Source organism: Rhamphochromis longiceps, linkage group LG8 (genome assembly GCF_057381845.1).
Source record: "Rhamphochromis longiceps isolate RC_006_pf linkage group LG8, R_longiceps_female_GT1.1, whole genome shotgun sequence".
NCBI lineage: Eukaryota > Metazoa > Chordata > Actinopteri > Cichliformes > Cichlidae > Rhamphochromis > Rhamphochromis longiceps.
In genome coordinates, this window is record NC_140564.1 from 28,997,432 (window position 1) to 29,023,596 (window position 26,165).

A 26,165-nucleotide genomic window follows, 5' to 3' on the forward strand; every position below is an offset into this window, starting at 1 on the left:
TTATTTGGGGATTCCTGATATTGAATTTGCTGAGTCATGGTAAATGTTTAGGCACCAGTTTGTACCTTTTCTGCATGAATTTATCGTGGAAATTCATGAACCGAGTAATTAATTAAAATACAAAATGATATATTCCAGAAAGGCATTCTTATCACTTTTGCACACATATTTACTCATATCAGGCCAGGTCTTTTTGTTGGGGAGAAATAACCTGCTGAAAATGTCACTTGCTCATTTGACTTTAGGTTCTTAGTGCAGTTTCTGTTTTTCATCACATTCAAAACATGTCACATGATCTTTGATGATTTTAATAAGCCAAAAAATCTCTGCTTTCTTATTAAGTTTGACTAAAAACAAGACGATAAGGCAACAGGTCTTATGCATTATTTAACAAACCAGCAATAATCATTGTGAATGCAAACTGAAAATGGCCTTTTATGTGGGGGGGGGGTAACGAAGCCTTGATACTGACTTACTAGTCCTTGTTTTGAGAGGTTATATTGTTCCGCTGCAGACTGAGATCATAACACCGTGTTTGCATGTGCCACTGATAATGAAGTTTACCACAAAAGATTTTATGGCAGTATGAACTGAAAATGTTAGTAAGTGAGTAAAACAAGACCTGCTCATGTCTGAGGTACTGCTGTCGTGTTTAATAATATCACAAAGGGGTTTTTCTTTGTAAGAACTCGATTTATTTTGTGTCTCGATTGGATTAATATTGGGGGGCATATTCTCGGCATCATTCCAGAAATCTGCAGTCAGGGCTATTTAAGCAGTCTTTAAGAGAGAAAGCAACCATTTTCTACCACACTTGACACTTTACAGAAAAACATGACAACATAATTTATCTCAGCTTATAAGCCATGTAACTAAACACATCCATCAGTATGCACACTAACTAACAAACATGCCAAAACAGACATTTGTACACAAAAGGTATTCTCTCGCCAATTGGTAATGAGAAATACCTGACGGGTTCCTGGAAACTGGCTTTGGTGTGGGGGGGGGGGGGGGGGGGGGGGTTTCTACAGTGTACTCACACAGAGTGTGATAGATGAGGTGGTCACAGATAGAGCTCCCCTCACCTCTAGAAACACATATGCTCCCACTGGCACTGAATCAAATCCTGCCAGAGCTTTCTTAATCTCTGTCTTCCCCTGGACTTTCCCATCTGTCTGAATATAAAGAATGAAAACAGTAGAGGTGAGTGTGGAGCCCACTCTAGCCCACTGCAAGAGGAGGTAAGATTAACTGGGACTAACACAGGATTGCAGAGGGATCAGCAGAGTTGTGGGGAGCCAGAGAAGGAAGAGAGTGGCTCAGTGAACCTGCTGGCCCTGGATTTCTTATGCTAATCTACTGGGGTTGTAGCTCACCTCAAATTTGTCTGATGTTATGCCAGTGTGAGAGATCCTTTTATCAGCTGCACATGAGTTCTGTATCATAAAGGAGCCAAAACACTCTCAAATTTGAAGTTACAGATTGGCCTCCATTATCACTCACATAAAGGAAAGAAAGCTTTATTTCAACACTGTCAATAAAACAATATACTGGCTAAAACAATTAGTCTGAAGTGCACCTAAAATTATTTTAAACCCAACAACAAAACTTCATGTGCATTATAGTGATGAAAAAGTGTGTCCAATTGTTTATTTATATCTTCACAAGTAATCCATTAAAACTGTAAATGTTTTCATGGTAGACAAATAGACAATTTCCAGCTGTCGTCTCAGATGTTAAATTAAAAAGAATAAAACATAAACACCATCATTTGAAGCCATTAGCGTAAAGCAAGGAAAAGCTTAAGAGGATAGAAAAAGTAGCTGGAATGAAATTTAAATCATATCACCTATAATACAAACAATATAAGACACAGAGACAGCAAAAAATAAATAAATCCTGGACTGAATGAATCATCCTGTGTTGTGTCTAGACACAGATTTAAATTCTATATTTTGTCACTTAGTTACTGATAGCCTGGTCCAAAAACACACAATGTGTTGTGTTGCTTTCTTTAGTTGAAGAAAATGATTAAAAAAATTTTTTTTTAAAATGCCAACACAGTTTGACATAAAATAGTATTTTTTGCACCAACAAGGTGTTCCCCACAGGGGTATGAGCAGCAAGCTTGACATTGTTGTATATGATGTGCAGTGTGTCCTCAAAAAATCTGGGGAAACTTAATAAGTGGGGGACAAAAGAAGTGGCAGGTCTAAAATATTCTGAAAGTGGTTTCCTTAGACTGAAAATATCTAGCAATAGGTCTCATGGAGTGATGAATGTAAATGTAAAACATTTGTTTCTAAACATCAACAAAACAGAGGAAGTCAGAACAGGTGAAATATTCCGTGTCTGCAGCCATCCGGGAAAAAAACGGCGGAAGCTCTGTCACGTGTGAAAAAAATATATATATGAGCTGTTTATTCCAGTTAATCTAAAACTGCTGAATATTGGCTTTGCAACAACTCTTTGAACTTGTCTTGCTAAAGCTTTAATTTGATCATAATCAAAGACAAACTTGCCAATAAGTAGTCATCTTGGTCGTATTTTCAGGCAGTTATTTTAAAATTACTGACTATGCTCCAAAGCAGTTAGCCTATACGTGTACTGTCATCTTTGCTTGGACCAAGGAATTCTTGTTGTCTTAATTGACATTACATCCAGCCAGAGAGCAGCGCTTAATTCTAGTGATTTTGATCAGATGTGACCGTCGTGTCCACATATGCAGGTTTTATTTCCCGTAGAGCGCTAAAATTAAATATTTTCAAACTCCCCGCCCTGTCTAGAAACACGTGGTTAGAACTGGACACCAGCCACCGCGCAGCTGCGGATTCTGGTTTCGATGGAAACGTATCATTTGGAAAAAAAAACCGCAGTGGTGGATGTATTGTACACAAAGTGGTCATTATCCGAGTACAAAGTAAGTCAAAAAAAGTGTCATATATGTAATGTTTTATATTACTGTAGTTATATTTAAGTTAAGGGAATGAAAAGTTTGAAATGTACCTTTTGAAAATGTATTTATAAAGTTTTAAAAGGTTCGCATTGCGCTTTGAAACCACGTCTTTTTTCTTTTTTTCTTTTTAATTTACCGTCTGTCTTTTGGTGATGGTGATACTTTGTGAATAAGCGCAGGCCTGAGGTAATTATTAACGTATTACTTATTAAATAAAATTATTAAACATCATTTGTAAATCCAAGTTCATTTGTAATGTTAAACTTTAGTGTGATTACAAAACAATGTTGAAAAATAACTTTGGAGTTTTGAAGTGCACACTGAGTGGAAAAATAGTCTCTTAGGGACACTTGTTCACATTTTTGGTTACACAAATGTCTAGTTAGCCAATCACAATCACGAACTGCTGAATTTCAAACTGAGCATCAGAAGGAGGACAGTGTACACAACGTTTGATGGCTTCCTCCAGCAGCACATTGGACCATGTAACAAAGCTTAAATATTTCAAACTGGTTTCTCAAACATGATAATGAGTTCACTGTACTCAGATGACCACCACAGTCGCAATATCTCAATCCAATAGATGATCTTTGGGATATGGTGGAATGGGAGATTGATGTTATGGACGTGTATCTGAAAAACCTGCACTAACTGTAATGCTATCATGCCACTGTGGATCAAAGTCTCTGAGGAAGGTTTCCAGCACCTTGTTGAATCTGTGATGGGAAGAATTAAGCAAATAAGGTGTAACAGATGAAGTGTGTAGCGTAGGTATGTTGCTCTCATAAAATAAACCTGCTTTTGATGTCCAGCTTATTTACTTGCTCTTAAAATCTAAAAATAAAAATGATTTCATTGTATAATTACTATTCAGACTCCTTCCAGACAGGCTATTTATTTACAATAAATAGCAGATAATTTGTGTCAGGTTTAACTTCTGGAAGTTTTGTGTGTAACTAGTTTCTGTAAAATTTTTAAGCAGAGAGAGTGAGTAAGGATTCATGGTATTGAACTGTTATCAGCACAGACATTATGTCATGCTATGGCCTTGTTTTCTATGATAGTAACTGAGACCTGATTGTATCTTTAAATGTTCAGACTGGCTTTTATGCTATTTCTCACTGTCTTTGTGTTGCAGGGGACAACACGTTGTGAGTAATGCTGCCCTCTTGGTGGAAACATTTACAGATTGAGAGCATGGTACAGTTTGATGTACACAACACAAAAACTCATACGGACATGCTGTATATCCTTCCTTCTCATCCACTGTATTGAATCTGTTTTATCAGAATTTTTATCAAAGGTGGAGTCAGGAGACAAAAGCAAATATTTCGGGCGTGCCGAATATTTTCACACAATTGCACTCAGTGTCAGCTGCAAGGGAAGCCCCGAAGGCAAGAACACTTTCAAAACAGGAACATCCGATATCCCTCTTGAGTAGCTCAGCTTTCCAAAAGTCTCACTCTCCAGCAACCTCTCTGTTTGCCACCTGTAGTTGGCCCCCCACAGCTTTGGGAAGTGTGCTTCATCTGAGCCAGAGAACCCTCTGAACAAAGCCTCAGTGTCCCGCTGTCAAGCTTTTTCCAGCGTAACCCAGAGCATGAGTGCAGAGCTGGCAGTGACTTCAAAAATGCCCCACTGTGGAAAGCCCCCACTGCCATCCAGATGTAAGTTTTCTAGAATGCATTTTGTGCTGCAGGTTGTAGCAGGACCTGGACCGGTTTTCTAACTACCCTGTGTTTTATTTATTTATTTTATAATATTAGTTGTTATTTGATATCCAAAATGTTTTCATTCCAAACCAATAAGTTTAATTTCTTTTCCTTTCTCACCATAATATAGCACACAATGTCCCGTATCACATCAAGCACAGGTCTAAGCTTGTGAAAGATGCTGTATTAAATGGATCTACCCACAGGGAAGCGTGTAAACAAATACAAAGCCAAGACATCCTGAAGAGCAGGAACAATGTGAACCACCTTTTCAACAGAACAAGCTACGGGCAAATCGCAGAGTTTGAGCTCCCCTCCAGTGCTGAGACTCTGGACAACTTCCAGGGAGACACCATCGCTGTCCTACATCGCCACAAATTGAATGTATTGTCTGGTGAATCTGAGGTGGAGGCAGATGGCGGCTTAACAGACTCCTGGCAGCACACACGTAGAGAGAGTGATTCGATCACCTTTTCGAAAACAGCACGTCAGTCAAGTTCAGTCTCTGCTGGCTGCTCTCACAGCCCGCTTAGACAGCAGTCTTTCAGGTCACAGTTAAGTATGTCAGCAGTCCTGAGTGGAGCTCCTCTTAGCAGTGTCACTCCTCTCCTAAAACAAAGAAGGTCACCTCATGTGATGCCGACACCACCTGGCAAAGTCAACACGGGCTTTTCAGCTTGTACTCAGGGGGCAAAGCAATGTCCTCCCTCCTTACTCAGCTCAGGCCTCTCTCAAAGGCAGACCTGTGTGGGCAACATGGAGGATGGCGCTTTTCAGAATGGAACCAGCAATGCCAACACACTGCGGTCTCGTAATAAAAGAAGAGGTCCATATACCTCTAAAACCTCCATTATGATGACAGCTGGTGAAGGTGAAGCGCTTCCACAGAATCAAGAGTGCCAAGGGGCTGCTGCTGCTGAAGTGCCCCCATCTTCAAAAGACTGCGATGGACAGATGTTATCCAGATTCAAACGGAGGTGAATTACTTTTACAGACACATTAGGTGATCTACAACCAAATTTTAGGTAATCTTGCAGGATGTTTCAATTGTTAATATGTCTGACTTTGGAATACACTGATTAGCCGTGACTTAACTGGAAATTTAGAGAACTTTTTCAGCTTCACCGCTAGAGAAGCTTTTAATGATTCAAAATATTTCTTGAAATCTTATATTGGACCTTGTTGGAGCCCCTTTAGTTCATCCCATGTGTAAAACAGGACATTTTAACCTCTTTGCCCCTGCTTTTGAACAGATTTTTTGGCTGCTGTTTATGGACTCAAGGTTTCAGAGCAGCATTCAGAGCAGTTTAAACTATACTGATTTAAATATTCAAAACGCTGGCCCTTGTTAAAATGCGATTCCACCATATATAACAGTATATGTATGAGAGTATGTGGAGTCAAACATAACAGGTTCCCATTTAGACATATTGTCTAATGTGATATATCATCTACCTGTAGGATGTTAGAGGAGCCATTACAGGACAATGAGGAGGAAAAAGAGAAAGACCGATGCCGGATCTGCTACAGCAGTGACGCGTCACCGAGCAACCCATTGTTGTCACCCTGCCTGTGTTCAGGAAGTCTGCTCTTCATACACTTGGACTGCCTGAAAACATGGCTCAAGGCCAAAATCCACTCAGGTTGGTAGGCAGCTAAAATTGAGAAGCTGAATTTTCTATATGAATGGTGAAATTTGCCATTTCAACATGCTATTTTTTCAGCAAAAAAAGTTCTTCCATATTATCCAATTACCTATAATATTGATTAGAACAAAATTAAATAATGTTCTCTACTGAAAGAGGAATAACAATATCAAAACTGCAGCCCTGGCAAGACCACCTACACTGGAGCCCATTTATCATCCTACAAGAAACACATGCTTGTAATGTCTTCAGTGCAATAATCTGATTGATGTTCCTTTTTTTCCCCGCCTGACTGGACCTCTTAATTAATCTTTCTATGGTTCAGACCAGTTTTAACCAGGAAGATAATGTTGCTGTTTCCACTGTGTCTGCTGGTATAGCCCCCAAAAAAGTTGCCTGCAAAAGAAAAAGCTATACGGTAGTATTATGGTCAATATGCTTAGTCACGATGTGTGTGTATTTCCAGGGTTATCTTTCCGTGCTGTCCAAAGATGTGAAATTTGTAAGGGGAGGGTAGTCGTGGACCCAAACGTGTTTGACTTGAAGGACTGTTACATGAGAATTCGACAGGTAAACTGAGAAAAAGAATAAAAAAGAAAAAACAGGCTTTTGAAAAATTAAAACTATAATTACATGACTGCACTTTGTCCTTCCCCATCTGTTTCAGGGTGATGGCATCACTGGGCGCTCTGATGTGTCAGATATAGTGGATATCATGATCATCTCAGGAACTGTACTCTATCTATCCACATTTAACTCCCAGCCGCCCTGGGTAACTATACAATCTTAATATTTTATTTTTCACTTTCTTTAATTATTTATGTTTTTGCATAAAATGGATGTGTCATGGTCCTAATATTGTCTCTGTTTTGCTGTGCCACTTTGTGGTTCTAGCTTTTCCTAATTCCTGGTGCCTTGTCTTGTCCCACTAAGTGTTAGTTTTCACATTTTGGTGCAAGTTATTTCTCTCTGTTATGTCCTGGTTTCCTCTGATGGTTTGTGTTCTTGTGTGTTTTGGGGGGTTGTCTCCACTTGTGACCTTTTGCTACCTGGGTCATGTTTTGTAATTCACCCTTTATTTATATAATCTTCCCATCGTCTTTGGTCCTTTGTTTTCCTTCCTGTTTTTGTTTTTCATCTGCCTTTTTTAAATTTACTACACACAAGAAGATGTCAGTTTCATCCCAAAGCATAAATGTTAACACATTTGAAGATTTTGGGTTCTCTCTACAGCAACTCAGTTTTTTTTATTTCTTTCTGCAGATGCGATTGATGTTCATTCCCTGCATGTTTGCCTGCCTAATGACAAGAAGAAAGATGAGGAGGACCCGTCAAATGTTAATGGGCATTTGATCCCCAGCTCAAATCCACATTTGAGTGTTATAATAAATTGCAGTGCATCAAATTTAAGCGAGTGGATAAGTGTCAGCAGCTATAGTAAGGCTGTAACAGTATTTGAAACTAAATCAATTGTATTTCCACAGCTCTAATCTCTTTTTATTTATTTGGCTTCACAGAATGAACAGTTAACAGTTTTTCTAACACTTTGGCAACATCGCCAATCTTTAGTGATTTTTTTATTTGTTTAGGTGGCATTTTATTGCAGCACACAGATTTTTTTCTTCTCATGCCAGTCATGAGAGTGGAGTGACACTGGAGCTGATGCCAACAATGTGCACCAAAGTCGCGTGAGCAAAATCAGTGATGCTTCTCTTTGAGATTCTTGTGATGTGGCTCAGTTCTCCAACTACCTACAGTTAAACACAGTTCGATTAGATTCATATTTAATTTAATTGAAATCAAGTAGGTTACTTAAAAAGGTTATCTGAACCTTTACAGTGACAACAATTTCTGTTGCAGGTGTAATATAAAAAAAGAAATTTTACTTTACCTGTTCCCACTTTCTGAGGATGAATGCAGCCACAGCGATGACACCAACACCCAGAAGCATGCAGTCTTCAGTCACTGGTACAAATTGTTCCCTGGTTTTCACAAATGATTGATGACATATTAAATCACACAAAATCAAAAATAGTGGATGGGTAATTTTCTATACTGACATCAGTCTGTTGTGGCATTAAAAGTCTTTCAGCTTTCAGCTTTAGTTGATTAATTACAAATATTTTTTTCACTCCCAGCATTGTTTAAAAAAATAGATTACACAGTTTAGAAAACATAGTCTCAAAATTTCAGGTAAATAACTCAAACTTGAGAGAAAATCACTAAGTTGAACTCAATTGAAATTTTCAGAAAGTAACCTGAGATTTTGAGGTGGATGGCAAAAAATGTTGGGGTTTTGTTTTTGTTTTTACTTGCAAGCAAGAGAACAAGAAGGGTTCAGATCCAGCCTGGGGCCTCTGTGTGGAGTCTGCATGTTCTCCCTGTGTCTGTGTGGGTTTTTCCAAGTACTCTGGCTTCCTCCACAGTCCAAACACATACATGGGGTTAGGTTAATGGGTATTTTTAAATTGACTGTAGGTGTGAATGTGAGCGTGATGGTTGGCTGTTTCTCTGCGTTAGCCCTGCAACAGATTGCTGACCTGTCCAGTGTGTACTGTACCGCATCATCCTAAATTATTATGAACACTAGTTGGCCTGACAAGCTGTAGGTTTTTGAATTAAGTGAAGTGACACTGAAGTATCTGTGTGACAACCAAAAAAAGAGCTGGTCGAATTCTCTAAATACTAAAGAATGGCGCTTCAGGGCTTCCTGTATTACCTCCTTCAGCAGAGAATACACCAGACCAAGCTTTATGAAAGGAAAGAAGATAAAGCTGTCCCATAATTCACAGCAATACATCATCAGACCAAAGGATCAATATGAATGATGTAAGTAATGCAGATCATGTAAATGTTGTTTAATTGTACGTTCAACTTTGTGCCATAACCTGCTAAGTTTTGAAGAAGGTTAAAAAAAAAGGAAACAGGTCTTTAAATCAAGATCATGAGCTATTTAAGGTTTATTGTAATTCAGTTTGCTAACTCAGTCAGTTATATCCTCAGTTTAATTGCTACTGTATTGCCAACCTTTATGATTGGGATTAATTTTTTTTAACTTCAGTCAGAGAAAGCCTTAATATAGGCAGGAATTACACTGGATCTGGAAATATGAGCTGATGGGCTGAGAAAGTAATCTCAGGGTAACAAACATTTCATTTCACTTTATAGGCCATTTATTCCTTTTTATTTAAATTTATAACTTCAGTAATGAAGTCATATTTTCACAGTTTCTCTATTATGAGCTGTATAAAACAGTATTATAAGGACAGTGAAAAGGGCAAATTATATAGGATGAATCTTTTGTAGTCAGATTTCAGCACATTGCTGTCTTAACATCAAAAACCACATTATTAAACAGCTAATGCAAGTGCAGTCAGATTCTCTGAGGTTCGTTGTGGTTCTCTTTCCCTGTGTCCTTATGAATTCTTCAGATCTTTAATGGATCTCATGACATTTCCCATCAAGGTCACAGAAAAGTGATTGGACCATCTGACCTTTGAATGTTCTCCAAAGCTGCATGTCCATTCTACCATCTATCAGAAATATTTTCTTAAAGCCAAATCTAATACCTCTGTTCCCTGGATGGGCTGACACGCTCAGTGGTTGTCATTAACAAGGTTTCATAGATGGCAGTCCTCTCCAGGCTGATAAACTGGAGAACATGGTGGCAGTAGTGATAAAGATGCTTCATAGGGACTGATGGCTCATTGTGTCCTACAAGAGTTTATGTAATCATCTCAAAGCACTGACATTAATATTTATAATATGTAATAAACTTTTCTGTGCATACATGGACCCTTACCGAGAACTTCCAGAAGTATTTCCACATAAGTCAGTGGGTTGAGGACATTTAGTCTGAATTTAAGCCCTTTCAAGACCATCAGCTCTGATTCCAGGAGAGCCTGTTTGGATACAGTGCAGTCGACTGAGTGTAGAAAGTGTACAGCAGTATTGGTGTCAATCATCTGCAAAAGGTGTGGAAGAATTATGCAAGATTATTCTATTTGCGATCTCAGGGTAACTGACATAAGTAATCATTGGCAAGGCAGAACTTGCATGACTGTGCAGAGACAGTTTGTTCGCAAGCTGAACACAGGAGAAGATGATCAGCGGGAATTTGTCCTTCAGTTTGTTATAAACAGCATCCTCATAACTTCTCGGACGATTAGAAGTTGCACCTTTAGGTGTGGGTGCGGTTATGAAATCTTCAATGTATTTGACCATGAACCTGGCAAAGATAATGATTATAATTATTATTATAAGTGACAGTATGCTAACTAAAACCAGTAATACACAGGGTGTAACCAACAGGGAAAGTTACATGTGCTGCTCAATCATACCTTTGAAGTAATTCAACAGCGTGGTAACCAACCAGTGGATCCAGTCTCAGTTCTTTAGTTATCAGTAAGATGTACTCTGAGTAACACAGGAGAGGAAGGCACAAGAGCAAAACATAAAACATTCAAAATAATTTAGAAGCAACGTCATGTGTTTATTAAAGGGACACTTAACCCCAAATTCAAATGTACCAATGTTTCCTCTGACCTGTAGTGGTGTTTAGAAATCTATACTAGTTTGATGTGAGTTCACCAGTTTAAGATATCTTAGCTGCAGAGACGTCTACCTAGTGGTTTAGCCCATAAAGTCCTCAGGAAGTTATTTACAGAGATCAGAGCTCTTTCCCCATAAACAACTATAGGACTGAAAGTCTTTTTGGAGCTGGAGAAATTGTTATGGATATTTAAATTTGCAGGTTTAGAGGAATTCTGGGTTGGCCACACTTTTTTTAATCCTACAAAGCTATGTCTATTATTATTTAAAAAAGAAAAAAAAGAAAAGGAAAAAGGGGCAGGGATAGCTCAGTAGGTAAAGTGGTTGCCCCATGATTGGAAGGTTAGGGGTTTGAATCCACTGAACAGCTACGCTGAGGTACCCCTGAGCAAAGTACTGTCCCTACACACTGCTCCCCGGGCGCTGCACTGGTGGCTGCCCACTGCCTCACTGGGTGAATGGGTTAAATGCAGAGGAGTAATTTCCCTACGGGGACTAACACATTATTATTACTATCCTTTGTATGGTCTGTGGCTGTGTGGAGTTGCATAGAGGAACTATTTTCTTCTCAGATCTAAATCAGACGAGTAAAAGAAGCATCCAGCTGAGGGGGGAAGCATCAATGTTCACATCCTGTCACGCTGGCACCAGCATAAACCTGGCATCATGCACATTTGGGTGCCAGTTTTTGCAGATACAGTTTGAAGATGTGGAAAATAGTTCTTGCTTTAATCCACATTCCAGCCCTTGCATAAGTTCATTAGATCTGGATAGATAACAAAAGAATAAGGTTATGGATAGAAGTGTCCAAAATGAGTTTAGGATGGGTGGGGTCCTTATTCTTAGAAATAGAATAAGTAAGGGAATAGTTTGAAGGTCATTTTACTTCATAGGCCACATAGAGCCCAATTTGATTTCACGTGGGCTGGACCACTACAAGTTACATAACCCGTGAGATAAATAAACCTTAAAAAAATCTCCAAATGTTTCCATTTCCTTTAGTCTTAAAATTATGGACAGTTCATTCACACAACAAGCTAAGCTTTCTTAAGAAAAAAAAGTACAATTTCCACATTCATTACATGTACATGTAAAGGTATTTGAGGTATTATGACTCAAACATGACAAGTTTTAGAAATAAACTGCCCATTTTTTGTATCTCTGTTTCAAACCTTGCATTTCATCATTTTAAAAATATAATTTGGAAGTTATTATTAACTTCTCTGCATCCTCTGTGTATTATGTATTTGTGTTTTATGCTATTAAGCCATCCCACCTTCTGTTTTAATTTGACATTCCCTTTTCTTGTACTCTGTGATTTAATTCAGCTGTGTCTTTCTCCCCAGCTGTCTCTACCTTTCCAAATTGCCTGCCTGTGTATATACAGTCAGAGTGTCTGCTCACATTTCTCTACCTGCTTTCCAGCCTTAGTGTGTTTTTAGATTTAAGGTTTTAGCAGGTTAGTTTTCAGTTTTCCTTTTGAACTGCATCTTTTGAATTTAAAGCAACTCAATAAATGGCTTGCTTTAAGTTTCCCTTTGCCTCCTTGAGACTTTACATTTAGGCCCTCATCTCTGCAACATTTGACAATAACAGGTGAAACCAACACTGATAAGCACTCCTCACAAGGCTGTTCCCATAAATCTAGCCATATAAACGGTATTTTAGCTGATTTGTGGGCTACAAGGAAGCATATGGATTCATTAAAAGTTATTATCACTGTTTTCCATTGCTCCTCCTCATCCTCTCTCACAGGATTTGTCTGCGGAGATGCTCCTAGCTGGTAAACTCAGCTGCCTCAAGGAGTTTATATTGTGAATCGACCTCCATAATGACAGGGTTCACAGATCCAGATGTATGAAAGACTTCAGAGTGATTACAGGGTGCAATGAGGCTTAGTGGGCCATTCAGAGGTAGTCCTATACAGCTTAGTCACTACCTGCTGACAAAAGACAGACTTCACCCCAAAGGCTTGAAATACACAAAAGACACTCTGCTGTAAGTCTGGTGTGTACACAGTAGTGGTTTATAGTAGGTTATCTACCATGGATGATATGCTGCAGTTTTACTTTAAGTCTGCATTATTTTCATCTGGACTATTTTTTAACATTATTTTATCTGAACAAGGTCACTACAGTTAAGTAAAACTAAATGAACAGCTATAGGAGTAAAAACATGTTAAAAACCTGATTTAGTTTAATTAATAAATTAATTTATTTTTCATAACCAAAGATGTTTTACTTAGAATACTAAATAAAAGTAATCCAAACATACATAATGATTTTAGTTTAGTTTTTGACAGTTTGGACAAGTTTGTCATTGAAGCCAGCCTCAGTTTGCTTTAGCACTTGTTTATTGGGCATTTACAAGACTATAAAAAGACAGTTGGCCTCACAAAGTGTTGTGTTTGTATTGTGGCTCTTTACAACACATCTGTCTAGCAGAGAGCCAGCTGTTCTCTCTTATGCTAGCAGTATATTTCATGGTATAATACTTCTGCTGTGCCTTTTCTTTTAAATGACTTTAGTAAGCATTTTTTTTCTGTTTTATTTTGCTTCATTGCAGGGGTGTCCAACTCCAGGCCTTATGTGCCGGTGTCTTGGAGGTTTTAGATGTGTCCTTGATCCAACACAGCTGATTTAAACGACTAAATTACCTCCTCAACATGTCTTGAAGTTCTCCAGAGACCTGGTAATGAACTAATCATTTGATTCAGGTGTGTTGACCCAGGGTGAGATCTAAAACCTGCAGCACACTGGCACTTGAGGCCTGGAGTTTGAAACCCCTGCTTTATTGAATTTACTGAACTTTTTTTAAAACTTTTTTTTCCCAGCTTCAAAAATAGCATTTAATTAAAATGTTCTTTCTTGTCACATTATTTCAATGTATTAAGATTTTAACTTAATTTGATTTTTAACATTTGAGTTGTTTGAGTTATTTTCTTTATTTATTATAATTATCATATTTTATTATTTCTTATTGAACTCACTTGTTCTGGCTTATTATGTTTTATTTTGTTATATGATTTCACTTAAGTTATTTTATAGGGTATGTAATGACCTGGTGGTTTTTAATCACTGAAAATTCTCAAATTTGGGATATATGAAGTACATAGCATACTTCATATACCCCAAATTTGTGTACTATATCCTCTCAAAGCAGATCTGATAATGTCAGATTCTGAACTTCCCCCACCATTACAAAACAACAACAACAAGAAAAACGACTTACAAATAAAATAACAAAAACTAAAGTAATGAAAAAGGAAAGGAGAAAACGACATACAAAAAATATAAAAGAACAATATGTGAGGCATGTTAAGAAACAAAACAAACAAATAAAACTCTATAATAGTGAGCATTTAAAAAATCTACAAAAAACGGCAAACACAAAACAACCACATCTAAAAGTAAAAAAATAAAAATAAAAATAAAATCTCAGACATCTGGAGGAAGGTTTAAAAAAATCCAAATAAAAACAAAGAAATACATAATAATAAAACAAGTTCTACTTGGCTCATTGATCAATTTCAGTTAGCAATAACGGAAAGAAAAACGGTTATTCACGTGATTCCAGCTGAAAATCTTGCGATATTTTTTTTTAAATTACCGTTACGAATAAAAGACAAACAAATGTTTTCTACAAAATAATAAAACGGAGCAATACTCACCAATGACTCTCTTATTTTTGAAATTCCCGCAATATTTCGTTGAACTCGGGAGGTTATCTTTGTTTCTTTTGTCCAGATTTACAAGAAAATCAGTCAGTAGGTCAAAAGAGGCCTTCCCGAATTTTACACCTGCTGCGTTACTTTTACTTGGAGAAAAAAATAATCTTTTCGCCATTTTACCTTCAGTAACTTACTCTGAGCACGACAGACAGCTACATTTATGTGACAGACTACTCTTAAGTTTATTTACTTTTTCAAAACTAGACACCCATAAATAAATAACCTGCGTCTTATATTTTCCAAAAGATGGCGCTATTCCCGCATGTTTCCCCCGTAGGACCGTCTTCTAACAGGAACCAAAAACTACCTCTGCGACTCATTTGTAAGTTGCACACGTTGTTTTCTTGGCGGTTCCTCTCAGCGCAGATCTGATAACACCCGGATAGGACACACGCAGCGCGCTTTGACAGAGCAGAGTGTTTAGAACGCAGCGGCGCGTGTAACAATCGTGAAAGCGCCGTGCTAACCTCACGAAGTGCAGATATGGCCGACAAAACGCCGCCTCAGAAATCCAACGCTCCATACGCAGCCAGGATAGACCCAACCAAAGAGGGTCTTTCTCAAGATCAAATGCATTTTATCAGACAGGTGGAACTGGAACAGTGGAAGAGGAGAACGTCGAAGCTGCGGACACGAAACGTGGTGACGGGACTCGCTATCGGTGCGCTCGTGTTGGGAATTTGTATCCTTGTCAAACGTCAACGCAAGGAACTATGTAACGTTAGCGTAGCATGCTAACGTTAAGCTGTGTCCTCTGTTTAGGAGTTAGGTTAAGCTCGTTTACCAAGTATTAAGACAGACGCAAATGTATCGGCTTACTTAAGTTAGAGTAATAGCTGTCAGTTTCATTGAATGCTAACGTGACAGCTAGCTCAGGTAGGTGTAAAACGATTTAAGTGTACTGCCAAAGGTAAACATCAGTGTTGTTGCGTTTAAAAGAGAACTCATTAAGAGTTTCAGGGTTGGTAATTTAACCAACCCTGAAACTGGCAGCGAAAACTGGCCTCCGGAGCACCTCGTTTGAAGGAATTTATTATTCTGTTGATCAATGAAATCCATTAACTGAAAGCAATGATATTTCCTCTTGTGTTTTGGGATAAACGTGTTTCCTGAACGCATCACTGGCATTTTGAATGACAGATGTCGAAATCTGAAAATTTCATCCACTCTTATGGCAGTTAAGCGCGTCAGTAGCAGCCAGGTGCTGCTAATCAAATGCACTTGATAAGTTTGCAAAGTTGCTTCTGAACAAACCATATGACTTCTTGAACAATGTCCCTTGGACAGACGAGACCAACGTGGATTGACCGTAATGCACAGCATATGAGTACAAACACCTTGCTGTCAAGCACAGTGGAGGTGTGATGATTTGGACTTGTTTTGCAACCATAGGATCCGGACACCTTGCAATCATTGAGTTTATCATGAACTCCCCTGTATAAGTATTCTAGTGTCAAATCTGAGGCCATCTGTCCCAACAGGTAATTCTTCTTCAGAATTGGGTCATCCAATAGGACAATGAAGTTATCTTACTTAATCATGGGATGTACTTAGTTTTTTCGGTAAATTTGTTTTGTTTTCATTCTTTCAAATATTTCTCTTAACCACTTGCTTCCAAATTAGATGGCTACACATTTTACTCAGTCTCCCAGGAGCGGATCATGGATGAGATCGATGAGGAGGCCAAGCGTGCGAGAATGCAGGGACCAAAAACCGGTGCCAACTGAGATTTAAGCGTCATCTGCTTGTTGTTGGACTTTGTTTCTGTCCTGCACTTAACAAGGAGGAGGACTCATGATGCCACTGATCATATTCCATGGCTGCTGTTCTTTTTTGTAATGTTGAGACAGCTGGACTTGGTCTTGATTTGAAGGCAATTGTATGGCTGACTTAACTAAGTGTGGTGTAGTTTTGAAGAAGTTACCTGTCAGTGGTAAGGACCAATCTGCTGACTTGATCATGACCTTAGAAGCTACACTGTAGCACAATCGGCACCCTTTACCTGATGTTTCCAGCAATGATTAAAATAAAGGGAATATGAAAAAATATCAGTCAGCTAATGACTTAAAAATCTACAGTGGCCTTCAACAATAGAGAATGCTAGTGAAACTGCAAAAATAACATTATTTATGCTAATAAAGTTTTGATTTATGAAATAAAAGCCTCATGTATTAGATTGCTTAACAGCTATGTCTCTGTATTACCATTTATTTAAGAACGAGACAGAAAGCAGTAAACATGACACAAGACACCGTAATACTTAGAATTGCATTTATTTTCATCAAAATTTAATATATGGAGTTGGATCTAGCCACCAAATCTCAAGAGCAAAATAAGACATTGTTAGGGAAAGGCACAGATTCAGCATGGCAGGACAGCAGCTTCAGGAAGCAATACAATTATATATTTACATTCAAATAAATCTGGACTAGAAACTTTATTTCCTTTAATATATTAAGATTTGGGAGTTTAGGTGCCAAGAAATTCAGTGTGTGATGGGAATATTTTAAGGCAACAGCTACAGATTCACAGCTTTGACTGATTCCTCTACACCCCACAAAAATAGACATTGTTTAAAACCATGGGTGGGTAGATCATCACGTCTGTGATCAAACATGAAACGGGAGATTATCATCTATGGGGGGAAAAATGACAGGAAAACTCGTTAGCTCTCGCTTGAGTGAATAGTTTTACACACAACTGTGTTAAATGACTGAGAACTACAAGTGGACTTAAAGTGCACAATGTGCTTGATCTCTGGAATAAGCAACAATCAGACTTTTGTTTGAGAAAGGATTAAGATAGATGAAGTATTTAATTTGCTCCTAAATTGTAAACATGATCTATAAATGAATTCCGTTATATACACATGTACAGTTAACAGGAATTCAGTAGTATAAAGTCTAGGTGGATTTTCTCACCATCCTTTCCCCCCTTTTTTAAAACCAGCTACCAGATTTTGAAAGTGATGCGTAACATTTTTACACTTGTGCACCATTTAACTGAACTTCTGCCCATGTGTTTAAAACTAAATTTGCCTTTTGCTGAAGAATCGTACAACATTTCTCACCTGTTGGGACACGATATCTTACTACACAGCTGTCCAATGGAGAAAAAAAAAAAAAATCACCTTCACTACATCTGAAAATTGCGGTCAAACGTCTTCAAGCTGAGTCTAGAGAAAACATAGGTGTCCAAATCACTAAAGGAAGCCAGATAAAGACTACAACAAATAACTGAATGAAGCCCCTGGAAGGCATTGATCACAGTTCTAGCAAAAAAAAAAAAAAAAAAAGTATGTTCACTGTGCAGCTGCTGAGACATCTTTACCAAACTACAGCGAGTGAGGTGTGTAATAGCTGTCAGTGTGTGTGTGTGTGTCAGTCTCACTGTTCACATTTCTGTGCTCCAGACTAGGTTAACAGCAGCGAGTCAGACAAGCAGGAAAACAGCAACTGTTGTCGTTCTGCGTCAAAATCGTGGTAAAGTGCTGCAACTCGGCAGCTGCGGCACGGCATACCGCCGCTTGACTGCGTTCAGGCAAAAAGATAAAAATAATGTCGTGATGTGACACTGTGCAGAGCACTGCGGCAGCCTGGAATGAAGGTGGTTACGTCCGAACCGTTGGGATCTGACAGTTTATTTACAAAGAGCAGACACGAACGTGTCACTTGGCTGCTATTCTGTGCTTCAGCTGCAACAAGTTCACCAGGTCGAGATAATGGGCTGAAATCTGGAGGTTACACTTCCTGTGTAAATCCAGCTCCACTGGTGATGAGTTTCTATACATTTGAGGTAAGTGGCCATGGGCGGACAGGGAGCAGTTTGCAGATAGGTGTGCCAGGGTTAAAGCGATCCTCCTACAGGACAGGTTTGACCACTGCAGTCACACTTCAGATGAGGTAGTCCAGATAACGGCGTGCTTGGCTTGGAGTTTGTTACTAGAAAAGTGAAATATAAGAATACGATTTAGAACAATGCTTTTTTTGTTGTGTATGGAGGACAATGGTTAAAGGGTGTCTACAGAGTATAAACCTCTCCTGACATTTTGGCCTCCTCTACACATTCAGGTCAGAAAATGTAACTCAATCTGTTGGACCAAGTCTTTGAGTCTGTTTTTATAGGCGTTGAAACAGTTAGCAGTAACAGTTGGATGATAAAACACATTAGCTGACTTAATGGATGTAACAGTTTAAGCTAAACACTGCATATAAAAGATGCATGTGGCAATTGTGACATCACCCATTAGTAATTGAAGCCTCAAGCTAAGTGTTTTTGCAGTCATGACCTATTAGCAAGTGAAGGCTCCGTTTGGAAGCTGGCTTTCAAAACCATCTGAGAAACCGATGGACGCTGCACACTGGTAGGCTAACGACTAATGGATGTAACTCAGGTTTATCCTCTATTCTGACTCTGGGTGGTATTATAATTTACAAAATGAACATCATATTGTACTGAATAAGACACAAAACTTGTAATTGAGTGTTTCATGATGTCAGACATCAAGGGAAGGCAACTGGAGGAGTTGCCCCCTGCTGGCCATTAAAAATAATGCAAGTTTAAGGCTCTTCAGTATTGGCCTTACTTTCCAGACCCAGAAGCTTTGGCCATCTTTTGCATACAGACTATATTTTAGATCCAGGGATTTAATGGAAAGATGCTTTTTTAAGTTTAGTGACAAATATGAGGCCAATGAGTCAAGACAACGAGAATAACGATTACTCTTGGTGGTTCAGGCTTTATTGGTTTAGACTTGGGACAATCTAAATTGGATCAACAATAATATTTTTGCTGTCTTGTTTTCACATTAACAAACAACTGGAGGACCATGTTTACATTTCAGCTCACTCTCATGTTGAGGAGACATCAGAGGAAAAACATTTTTTATGTGAATCTCAATTGGAAGTTTTTTCTTAATTTGAATTTAATGGCGTTTTAAAAACGGCATTAAAATAAAGGCATGAATTCGTTTTTATGGCTACACCTGTGTGTTTATGTTAATTAATGTGCAAACAATCGCTAAATTTAACTTGTTTATACCTGCACCTTGTTTCATTTGTCATATAATCAAAAGCTTGTTAAGGAAGTGCTGACTCACCATTCTACTTAGGTCTGTGGCAAAAGTGACGCCTTTAAAAGGTTTGTCCTGCGAGCCACTGCTGCTGCCTCCAAGAGAGTTTCTCCTAATGATACCTTGGAAAGCAGTACATGACTTATAAAACTCATTCAGACTCGAAGCTGTTGCATATTTACATGATAATAAATAAAGAAGGGAATATTCTTTGTTACCTTGAAGCGGTAACATCTCCAGTCGCTGAAGGCTGTTCCTGCGAGACGAAGGAAAACCGTTTCCTTTGGAGAGGCGGCGCTGTCGGCTGGACAACATAGCAGCAGGAGAGACGATGCCCGGAGGGGGGACCTTTCCCATCTTCTTATATAGTTCTTCAATTTCTCTTTTCTGGGCAGCCTGCAGGGCCAGAACTTCTGCCAGATGTCTGATAAAGGACAAAAAGAAGCACATTTAAAGACTCACTCAATCAGAGTTTTAATTTAGGTCTTTGATTAAGTTATGTACTGAATTTGAACATGACTTTGGGAGAGTGGGGGGTTTATCTAAACACAATCTGTTTACAGTAAAGACAATAAGTCTGTTCTCTTGTCTGGCAAATCTCGACATTTCCTCGTTATTCTTTATATCAAAACGGATGCAATTTTTTTTTTTAGTGCTCTCAAACGAATGCCAGATATGAACGCTCATAATGTAGCTCGTCTAAGCAAACAGTTTAAAATGTTCCTGAAAAAGCTTTTTTTGTTATACGTTACTTTAACTATCTTAAGTGGTATCACTTACTTCTCTCTGAGCTCCTGAAGCTCTTCCAGCATGTCCTCATCTTCACTGTCTGAGTCATCACTGCTTAGGTAGGGAGCACTGCGGTTATAAGTCATCATCCATAAATTGTGAAGGGCATTGGTGTACTGTGGACTGTCCGCTGCTCCGTCCCACAGCCTCCCCTCTGTATCAGCAGCCGTCACAGAGAGCCCGCTGTCTGCAGACGTTCCCAACAGGCTCAGGCTGTATGCCCTTCGACGGCTTCTCCTCCTCCCCCTTGGCTGTTCCCCGATAACCTCTTCCTCATCTTCATCTTCCTCTTCCTGCTGCTGCTGCTCCTGGCTCACTGCCCATCCAGCCTGCCCGTCAGCCTCCTGTTGGACTCCCGAAGAACCTTTGCGGGGTTGTGGGTGAGGAGGGGTCATTGTGAAGGAGGTGGCCAGGCTCGCCTCAGACTCACCCTGCTCCTCTGTGCTGCTCTCCGACTGGCTGCTGCCGTTCTCTGCGGGCTTGGGGGCTGCAGGTGCAGGCGCATCAGGCAAAGGGATGTCCATGCTGGGCGTCACCTGGAATCGTCCAACAGTCACTGATGCAGACTGAACTTCTGCAGTGTAGAGGAAGAAAATGCGTACATGTAAAGGCTGTCAATCACAGCTAATCATAGACTAAACAGCAGCAACTGTTCTGTAATCATTCCTAATCACATGGGTTTGATTAAAAGCTTGTCACATATTTCTTGAGACAATAACAGGTCTAAAGGTGTATTAGGCTTTTTCAGCATGCGTTATTTCTAAGCATTAAAGTGAATTCCCTCTAAAGAGTCTGAAATTATAGCAGTGACAGCTGATATGATGATATATAGCTATGATGGATAGTCACAATCAAACACAACCCAGGACTCATTTAAAAGTCAGCTAATTTGTTTACCCGGCATTTCCCAAACATGTTTTATGACAGATAAGCTTTTTTACACTGTACAGTTTAACACTTTACATTTTTGTACTGCTCATGCCACTTGTTTTAATGTGTTTAACTTTAAGGAAAAGGGTCATTTTTGCATTGTTCTACTAAATTTATATTCCTTTATTTCCCATCCTCTTTTATTCTCTTTTTTTAATGTTTGTAATTTGTTAGAGTGTGTTCTCCAGTGTGCTTTGTGACTCCTGAATGCTAACAGCACTGTTTAAACCAGCATTGTTTGCTTACATGGTCTCCTTACACACTTTTACTCTGCTTGCATGTTTGAATAGAGGCCTCGCCACATTAAGGGATGTTTAAAACCAGCTAGCTTTAAATGTAGGCTCTCCAACATGGAAGTCTGCGCCAGTGGAGCATGAGGTAGAGTTGTGTATTAATCGGAAGGTCGGTAGATCGGTTCCCGGCTACTCCCGGGATATAAGGAGAAAATGCTACACACTTAAAGATATCAGTTTGAGTGTGATTGTTTCATTTTATACATGCTTTTGGAAAGGTAAAAATTATTTTAAAGGGTAATAAAAAACAAAAAACAAGAGAAAAAAAAAGAATGAACCGAACAGATGCGTAAAAACTCATGGACGTTATCTTAGCACATCCATCTGGCAGTGGGATAAATCACTGCAGATGCTAACTGGAAGTTCCCGTTTCTGTCAGAGAGAGGCAAGCTTGCTATTCTACTTCTACCCGACTACTTAATTAAGAGACCCTTCAACAACCACAAGTGACTCCGCAGGGATTTACAATCGTCACGGATTGGTGGGTGTAGAGGACGAGATGGAATGTAGCCCAAGTGTGACTGCATGTGCTCACATCTGGAGGCAATTTAGGGTTTTAAAAGGCCTGCAGTGCTTCGATTTGCCCACTGAGTGTCCTCCTTACAGTAAATGCAGAACGAGTCTGGGTCTGTGCCCACTAAAACAGAGGGACTCTGTTGAATATGGGCTTCTGAGGAGGGTATAAATACTGTCAGGTGTGGACATGGGAGGAGAGCCTTTAATGGGCACAGCTGCTCGCTGATTGGCCTTTGTCAGTGGGCCGGGCCGCAATAACACCTACGTTTGTGTTCATATTGAATGGAACATTAAATCCAGACTTGCGCTTACGCAATAGCTCTGAGGCACCAGTAATAAGTGATAATGTCAGCAGAGACAGAAGGAACTAGGATTGCAGAAGGAAAAAACTCAAAAAGCAAATGGTCCATCACGTATTTTGAGCCATTACAACAAAATGGATGGCTAAAGGTGCATGTGCGTGTTTGGGACGCACACATAAATATCATACAATAGGCTATTTTCTAGCACTCTGAGCCTCTGGCTAGTAACATTCATCATGTTAGAGCAGTGCCTGCTTGGGGAGTTTTGCTGCAATTCACACATGTACAATAAACATGTCACAAGCAGGAAATCATAAAGTCAGTGTTTGAAAAGAAGAAAAATTCCAAGGATACACTCTCTGGATAAGCGCTTATCTAAGCATAGCTCTGCAGAAAAAGCAGACTTTGTATTGCAGTTTTCTCCAAAACTGCTCATCCATAAATGTGAGTGATTAAACACTCAAACACTCAAAGACAAAAAATATAAAAATATTAATAAAAGCATGTTGAGATTTAGAGTACTACTTAGAGTATTAGAGTAGTACTTAGGAAATCTTGTGAGAACTTTCTGATAGGAAAGGTAGGAGTTGGTTTTATGGTTAAAGTTTATGTTACAGTTAGCATGAGGGTTTGCGATGTAGGACTATAACTGGTAACAGAGAGCAACTTCTAGCCAGAATATGAGAACCGCTTTTCAAAACCACTTCAAACCCAGAATCACACTTACTTTAGTCTTTTGTAATACTTCTAAAATCAATCATGGGATAACAGCTTGCTATCTTCCCGTTCAATAAATAAAACTATGTACCCCGGAGAAGAACTCTTTAGTAGTTAACCAGTGCAACTATGACACAAAACTGCATCTGTTATATGAGGTTGGTGTCTATGCTTGTGCAGTTGCTAATCACATTATTGTTTGTTTATGAAGTACTTAATGATCTCCAGTTATTTCAAAGCTGAACATCACTGCTATGGCCTTTTAGTGATGCAGAGACCTGCTTGAAAAACATGAGAACACGCAAATAATTTCTTACCAGATTTGGGGGAAGAAGCTTTTGGTTTGGGGGTACTTGTATTCTTCGCTGGCACAGCAGGGTGCAACCGGCTGTTGAAAGATGATAACTAAACAGAGGGAACAAATATTATTAGCACAAGTGCTACAGCAGACCAGACACGACTGATACTCATTAAATGCCATTTTAAAATTCAACCAATAAATCAGGGCAGTGTGATGGAAGTCCCCGTCTACATGCTAATTTACATTCAATTATTCTAATTAGCTCCATGCAGTGAGGAAGAAATTGAAGTCATATAAAGTGTTCAGAACTATAATATAAAAATGACTAATGAGAATTATTGATAAAGATTAATGAGCTAATCACTCCTATATTAAAAATTGCTTTAGAAGAATCAGAACTAAAATAACTCACAGTGTTTTCTGGGCTCTCTGGGGGTGATGGTGAAAGATCTGATGAGCTTGAACTTGAATTCGAACTGGAGACCTCTGGTCTGGGTTTAGCTGGAGCTGGAGCTTGGGCTGAGGTTGGGGGCATGTGACTCCTTTCCTGGGTCCGGCTGGGGGAACCGGTGAGTCCAACCTGCTGTGCAGGAGGAGGTGGAGGAGGAGTGGAAGCCATGGATGGTGGGGGGGCAGGATGGGGCCACTGTGGAGGATTGCTGTGAGTTAAATTAGCTCCATCCATTTGAGGCATATGCTCGGGGCTGTAGTAGACATTGTTCTGCACTGGGATCCCCCCTGCAGGGTAAGAGGCCTCTACTGGTGAAGTCTGGTAAGGTTGAGGGTAGACAGAGGGGTAACCTGGCTGTGGAGCCATATGACTGTGTAGGTGGGGGAGAAAGCTTGGATATGAGGGCAGCCCTTGGGTGGGAAGGCCTGCAGGAGGGATAAAAGACTGAGCCATGCTCATTGCCATGGAAATTACATTGGCTAAGGAAAAAAGGGGCTGCGAGTGGGGGGGCCACATGGTGGGAGTTTGAAGGGCAGGAGGGGATATGTTAACAAATTCCGTGTTGACAGGACTTGGGGTCTCACTCACAGAACTCGGCGAGTTTGGGGTTGGGGAGGGAACAGAGGGGAAGGTGGGGTTACTGGCTACACGTGTGAGGGGAGGATGGATCCCGGCTGGCTTGGGTGAACCAGGAGACCCTGGATATGGGAATGGAAAGTGGGTGTGGTTCATAAAGGGCAAGTGGTATTGCTGGTGATTAGGCAGGAGAGATGTAGGGCGGTGATGGTGCTGATTATGAAGAGGAGAACCTAGAACACAAAGAGACAAGTGGAGCTTAATTCAACATATAAAGTAAATGACCTTAGACTAGATTAGAAAACCTTTTCTGTTGTTGTACCATGTAAAATATATTAAAATTAGGGGCATTGATCTTGTTTGTGCTCAACCCAGTGAGTTGGGTTCGATCATATCGTTTCTTTCCTCTCCTCGTTTTGTCAGTCTGAATCTTCCCTCTCCCGCCTGCCAATATAATCACCATGAGGAGCATAGAGTAAATGTTTCCCATCCTTTTAAATAATGAGCTTCCATGGTGAACAAAGATGTTTTGTTTAAAGCAGCATCGGACCATAATTGCATCTGATCGCTGGAGCAGTTGCACACCAGGCTTACATGGCCCTGAGGGATTTAGCGTCAATGGAGCAAGTGAGGCTTTCATGTCAACATTTTAGAGGAGTTTAAATGGGATGCACGTGTGTGTATGTATACAAGACTGTGGGTCTAATTGTCAGATTAAAGAAGTCAAGATTTTTACATCACTCCTTGGGGAATAGCTTAGGACGCCAATACCCAGCCCCATCCATTGATTGGCCATCTACCTCAACAATGGCTCCACAGTTATAAACCACACCTCCAGTTGCTGATGATGCAAACCAGCCTGTACTTTTTCCAAGCTGACGGAAACAGGTTAGGCAACACTCTGTAATGTGGCCAAGAAGCATTACAAAAGCAACCATGCACCAGACGTCAAGCAGAGAAGGAACACGGGAGAAGAGGGAATGAGGATGTACAGATGGCAATGCGGTTGCACGTGAAGGATGTGCGCACTTTAAATGGCTCTCCTTTCGAGAGTCTCTGACAGGGAAATTCAGCAGGAGTTTGTTCTGGCAAGCAGATGTTGCTGACTATCACAGGAGTGGAGAACACTCATGCTTTACAGTGACAGCATTCACAGCTCCCTAAAAGCTAGAAAGCGCCCTTCAGGTGAGGTAATTACCCAGGAGGCCTTGCTGCAAAGCAGAGACAGACGAAGGCTTTGAGGTGTAGTGATGGCGGATGGCGCCATGCGAATGTCTGAACAATACCAAGAACAGGCCCTGAGGAGGGGAGGAGGTTTACGAGGTAGCCGAGCTTTGCTTTGACTTATTCTATGCCAAAGGACTGTAACAATTTTTCAGTGTGCTGAAACAGTAAACAATGCTCGGCCTCTTCGCTCAGGGACCAGAGGGAGGGGCGGAGAGCCATTTACCTGGGGCGTTGTGGAAAGACTGTGAGCGTATTAGAGGTCGCACAGGTGAAGTAATGTCTGCACTGGAGACCTCTCCATTGGGACATGGGGGCAAGCCACGTACCCCTACACTCGGTTTAGCCACACTGCAGTCTAAGACGAGACACAAACATGCATGAGTCGATGCTCTTT

At 39.9% G+C, this 26,165-nt stretch overlaps 4 protein-coding genes across 6 annotated transcripts in view; 2 read left to right on the forward strand and 2 right to left on the reverse strand.

Annotated features, from left to right (window-relative positions):
* Positions 1 to 2,773: 2,773 nt before the first annotated feature.
* LOC146663946 (uncharacterized) lies at positions 2,774 to 7,718 on the forward strand. The gene is made up of 9 exons (XM_085416926.1): positions 2,774 to 2,923; positions 4,098 to 4,159; positions 4,249 to 4,353; positions 4,455 to 4,626; positions 4,802 to 5,648; positions 6,133 to 6,314; positions 6,784 to 6,887; positions 6,985 to 7,089; positions 7,581 to 7,718. Exons 2-9 carry the CDS (start codon positions 4,118 to 4,120, stop codon positions 7,668 to 7,670), a joined length of 1,647 nt encoding a protein of 548 aa, XP_085273052.1. The 5' UTR covers positions 2,774 to 2,923; positions 4,098 to 4,117; the 3' UTR covers positions 7,671 to 7,718.
* Positions 7,719 to 7,914: 196 nt separating this feature from the next.
* cntd1 (cyclin N-terminal domain containing 1) lies at positions 7,915 to 14,799 on the reverse strand. The gene is made up of 7 exons (XM_085416927.1): positions 14,539 to 14,799; positions 10,658 to 10,733; positions 10,374 to 10,545; positions 10,120 to 10,282; positions 9,887 to 10,031; positions 8,209 to 8,299; positions 7,915 to 8,068 (listed from the first exon to the last, which is right to left on the reverse strand). The coding sequence occupies exons 1-7, from the start codon at positions 14,711 to 14,713 to the stop codon at positions 7,952 to 7,954; spliced, it is 939 nt and encodes a 312-aa protein (XP_085273053.1). The 5' UTR covers positions 14,714 to 14,799; the 3' UTR covers positions 7,915 to 7,951.
* Positions 14,800 to 15,081: 282 nt separating this feature from the next.
* Positions 15,082 to 16,772, forward strand: coa3a (cytochrome C oxidase assembly factor 3a). The gene is made up of 2 exons (XM_085416925.1): positions 15,082 to 15,280; positions 16,222 to 16,772. Exons 1-2 carry the CDS (start codon positions 15,082 to 15,084, stop codon positions 16,323 to 16,325), a joined length of 303 nt encoding a protein of 100 aa, XP_085273051.1. The 3' UTR covers positions 16,326 to 16,772.
* Positions 16,773 to 16,843: 71 nt separating this feature from the next.
* wnk4a (WNK lysine deficient protein kinase 4a) overlaps positions 16,844 to 26,165 on the reverse strand; it is a 56,097-nt gene continuing 46,775 nt past the window's right edge. For 2 of the 3 annotated variants that reach the window (XM_085416921.1, XM_085416923.1), the window contains 7 exons: positions 25,995 to 26,126; positions 23,930 to 24,777; positions 23,534 to 23,621; positions 20,450 to 21,032; positions 19,888 to 20,093; positions 19,697 to 19,791; positions 16,844 to 18,539 (listed from right to left, as the gene is read on the reverse strand). In XM_085416921.1, coding sequence (XP_085273047.1) covers positions 18,537 to 18,539; positions 19,697 to 19,791; positions 19,888 to 20,093; positions 20,450 to 21,032; positions 23,534 to 23,621; positions 23,930 to 24,777; positions 25,995 to 26,126 — 1,955 coding nt within the window. In that variant the 3' untranslated portion in view covers positions 16,844 to 18,536. The remainder of the gene's footprint in view (positions 18,540 to 19,696; positions 19,792 to 19,887; positions 20,094 to 20,449; positions 21,033 to 23,533; positions 23,622 to 23,929; positions 24,778 to 25,994; positions 26,127 to 26,165) is intronic. The other variant, XM_085416922.1, reaches the window with a different exon arrangement.

What these genes read in the sequence shown, in the direction of transcription:
- LOC146663946 (XM_085416926.1), top strand. Translation starts at nt 4,118, where the DNA reads ATGCTGCCCTCTTGGTGGAAACATTTACAGATTGAGAGCATG. An exon ending in ATTTACAGATTGAGAGCATG is followed by an intron (nt 4,160 to 4,248) that starts GTACAGTTTGAT and finishes CTGTTTTATCAG; the next exon opens with AATTTTTATCAAAGGTGGAG. An exon ending in TTAACTCCCAGCCGCCCTGG is followed by an intron (nt 7,090 to 7,580) that starts GTAACTATACAA and finishes TTCTTTCTGCAG; the next exon opens with ATGCGATTGATGTTCATTCC.
- coa3a (XM_085416925.1), top strand. Translation starts at nt 15,082, where the DNA reads ATGGCCGACAAAACGCCGCCTCAGAAATCCAACGCTCCATACGCAGCC. An exon ending in TGCGCTCGTGTTGGGAATTT is followed by an intron (nt 15,281 to 16,221) that starts GTATCCTTGTCA and finishes CTTCCAAATTAG; the next exon opens with ATGGCTACACATTTTACTCA.
- cntd1 (XM_085416927.1), bottom strand. Translation starts at nt 14,713, where the DNA reads ATGGCGAAAAGATTATTTTTTTCTCCAAGTAAAAGTAACGCAGCAGGT. An exon ending in CAAAAATAAGAGAGTCATTG is followed by an intron (nt 10,734 to 14,538) that starts GTGAGTATTGCT and finishes TGTGTTACTCAG; the next exon opens with AGTACATCTTACTGATAACT. An exon ending in AATACTTCTGGAAGTTCTCG is followed by an intron (nt 10,032 to 10,119) that starts GTAAGGGTCCAT and finishes AAACTCTTGTAG; the next exon opens with GACACAATGAGCCATCAGTC.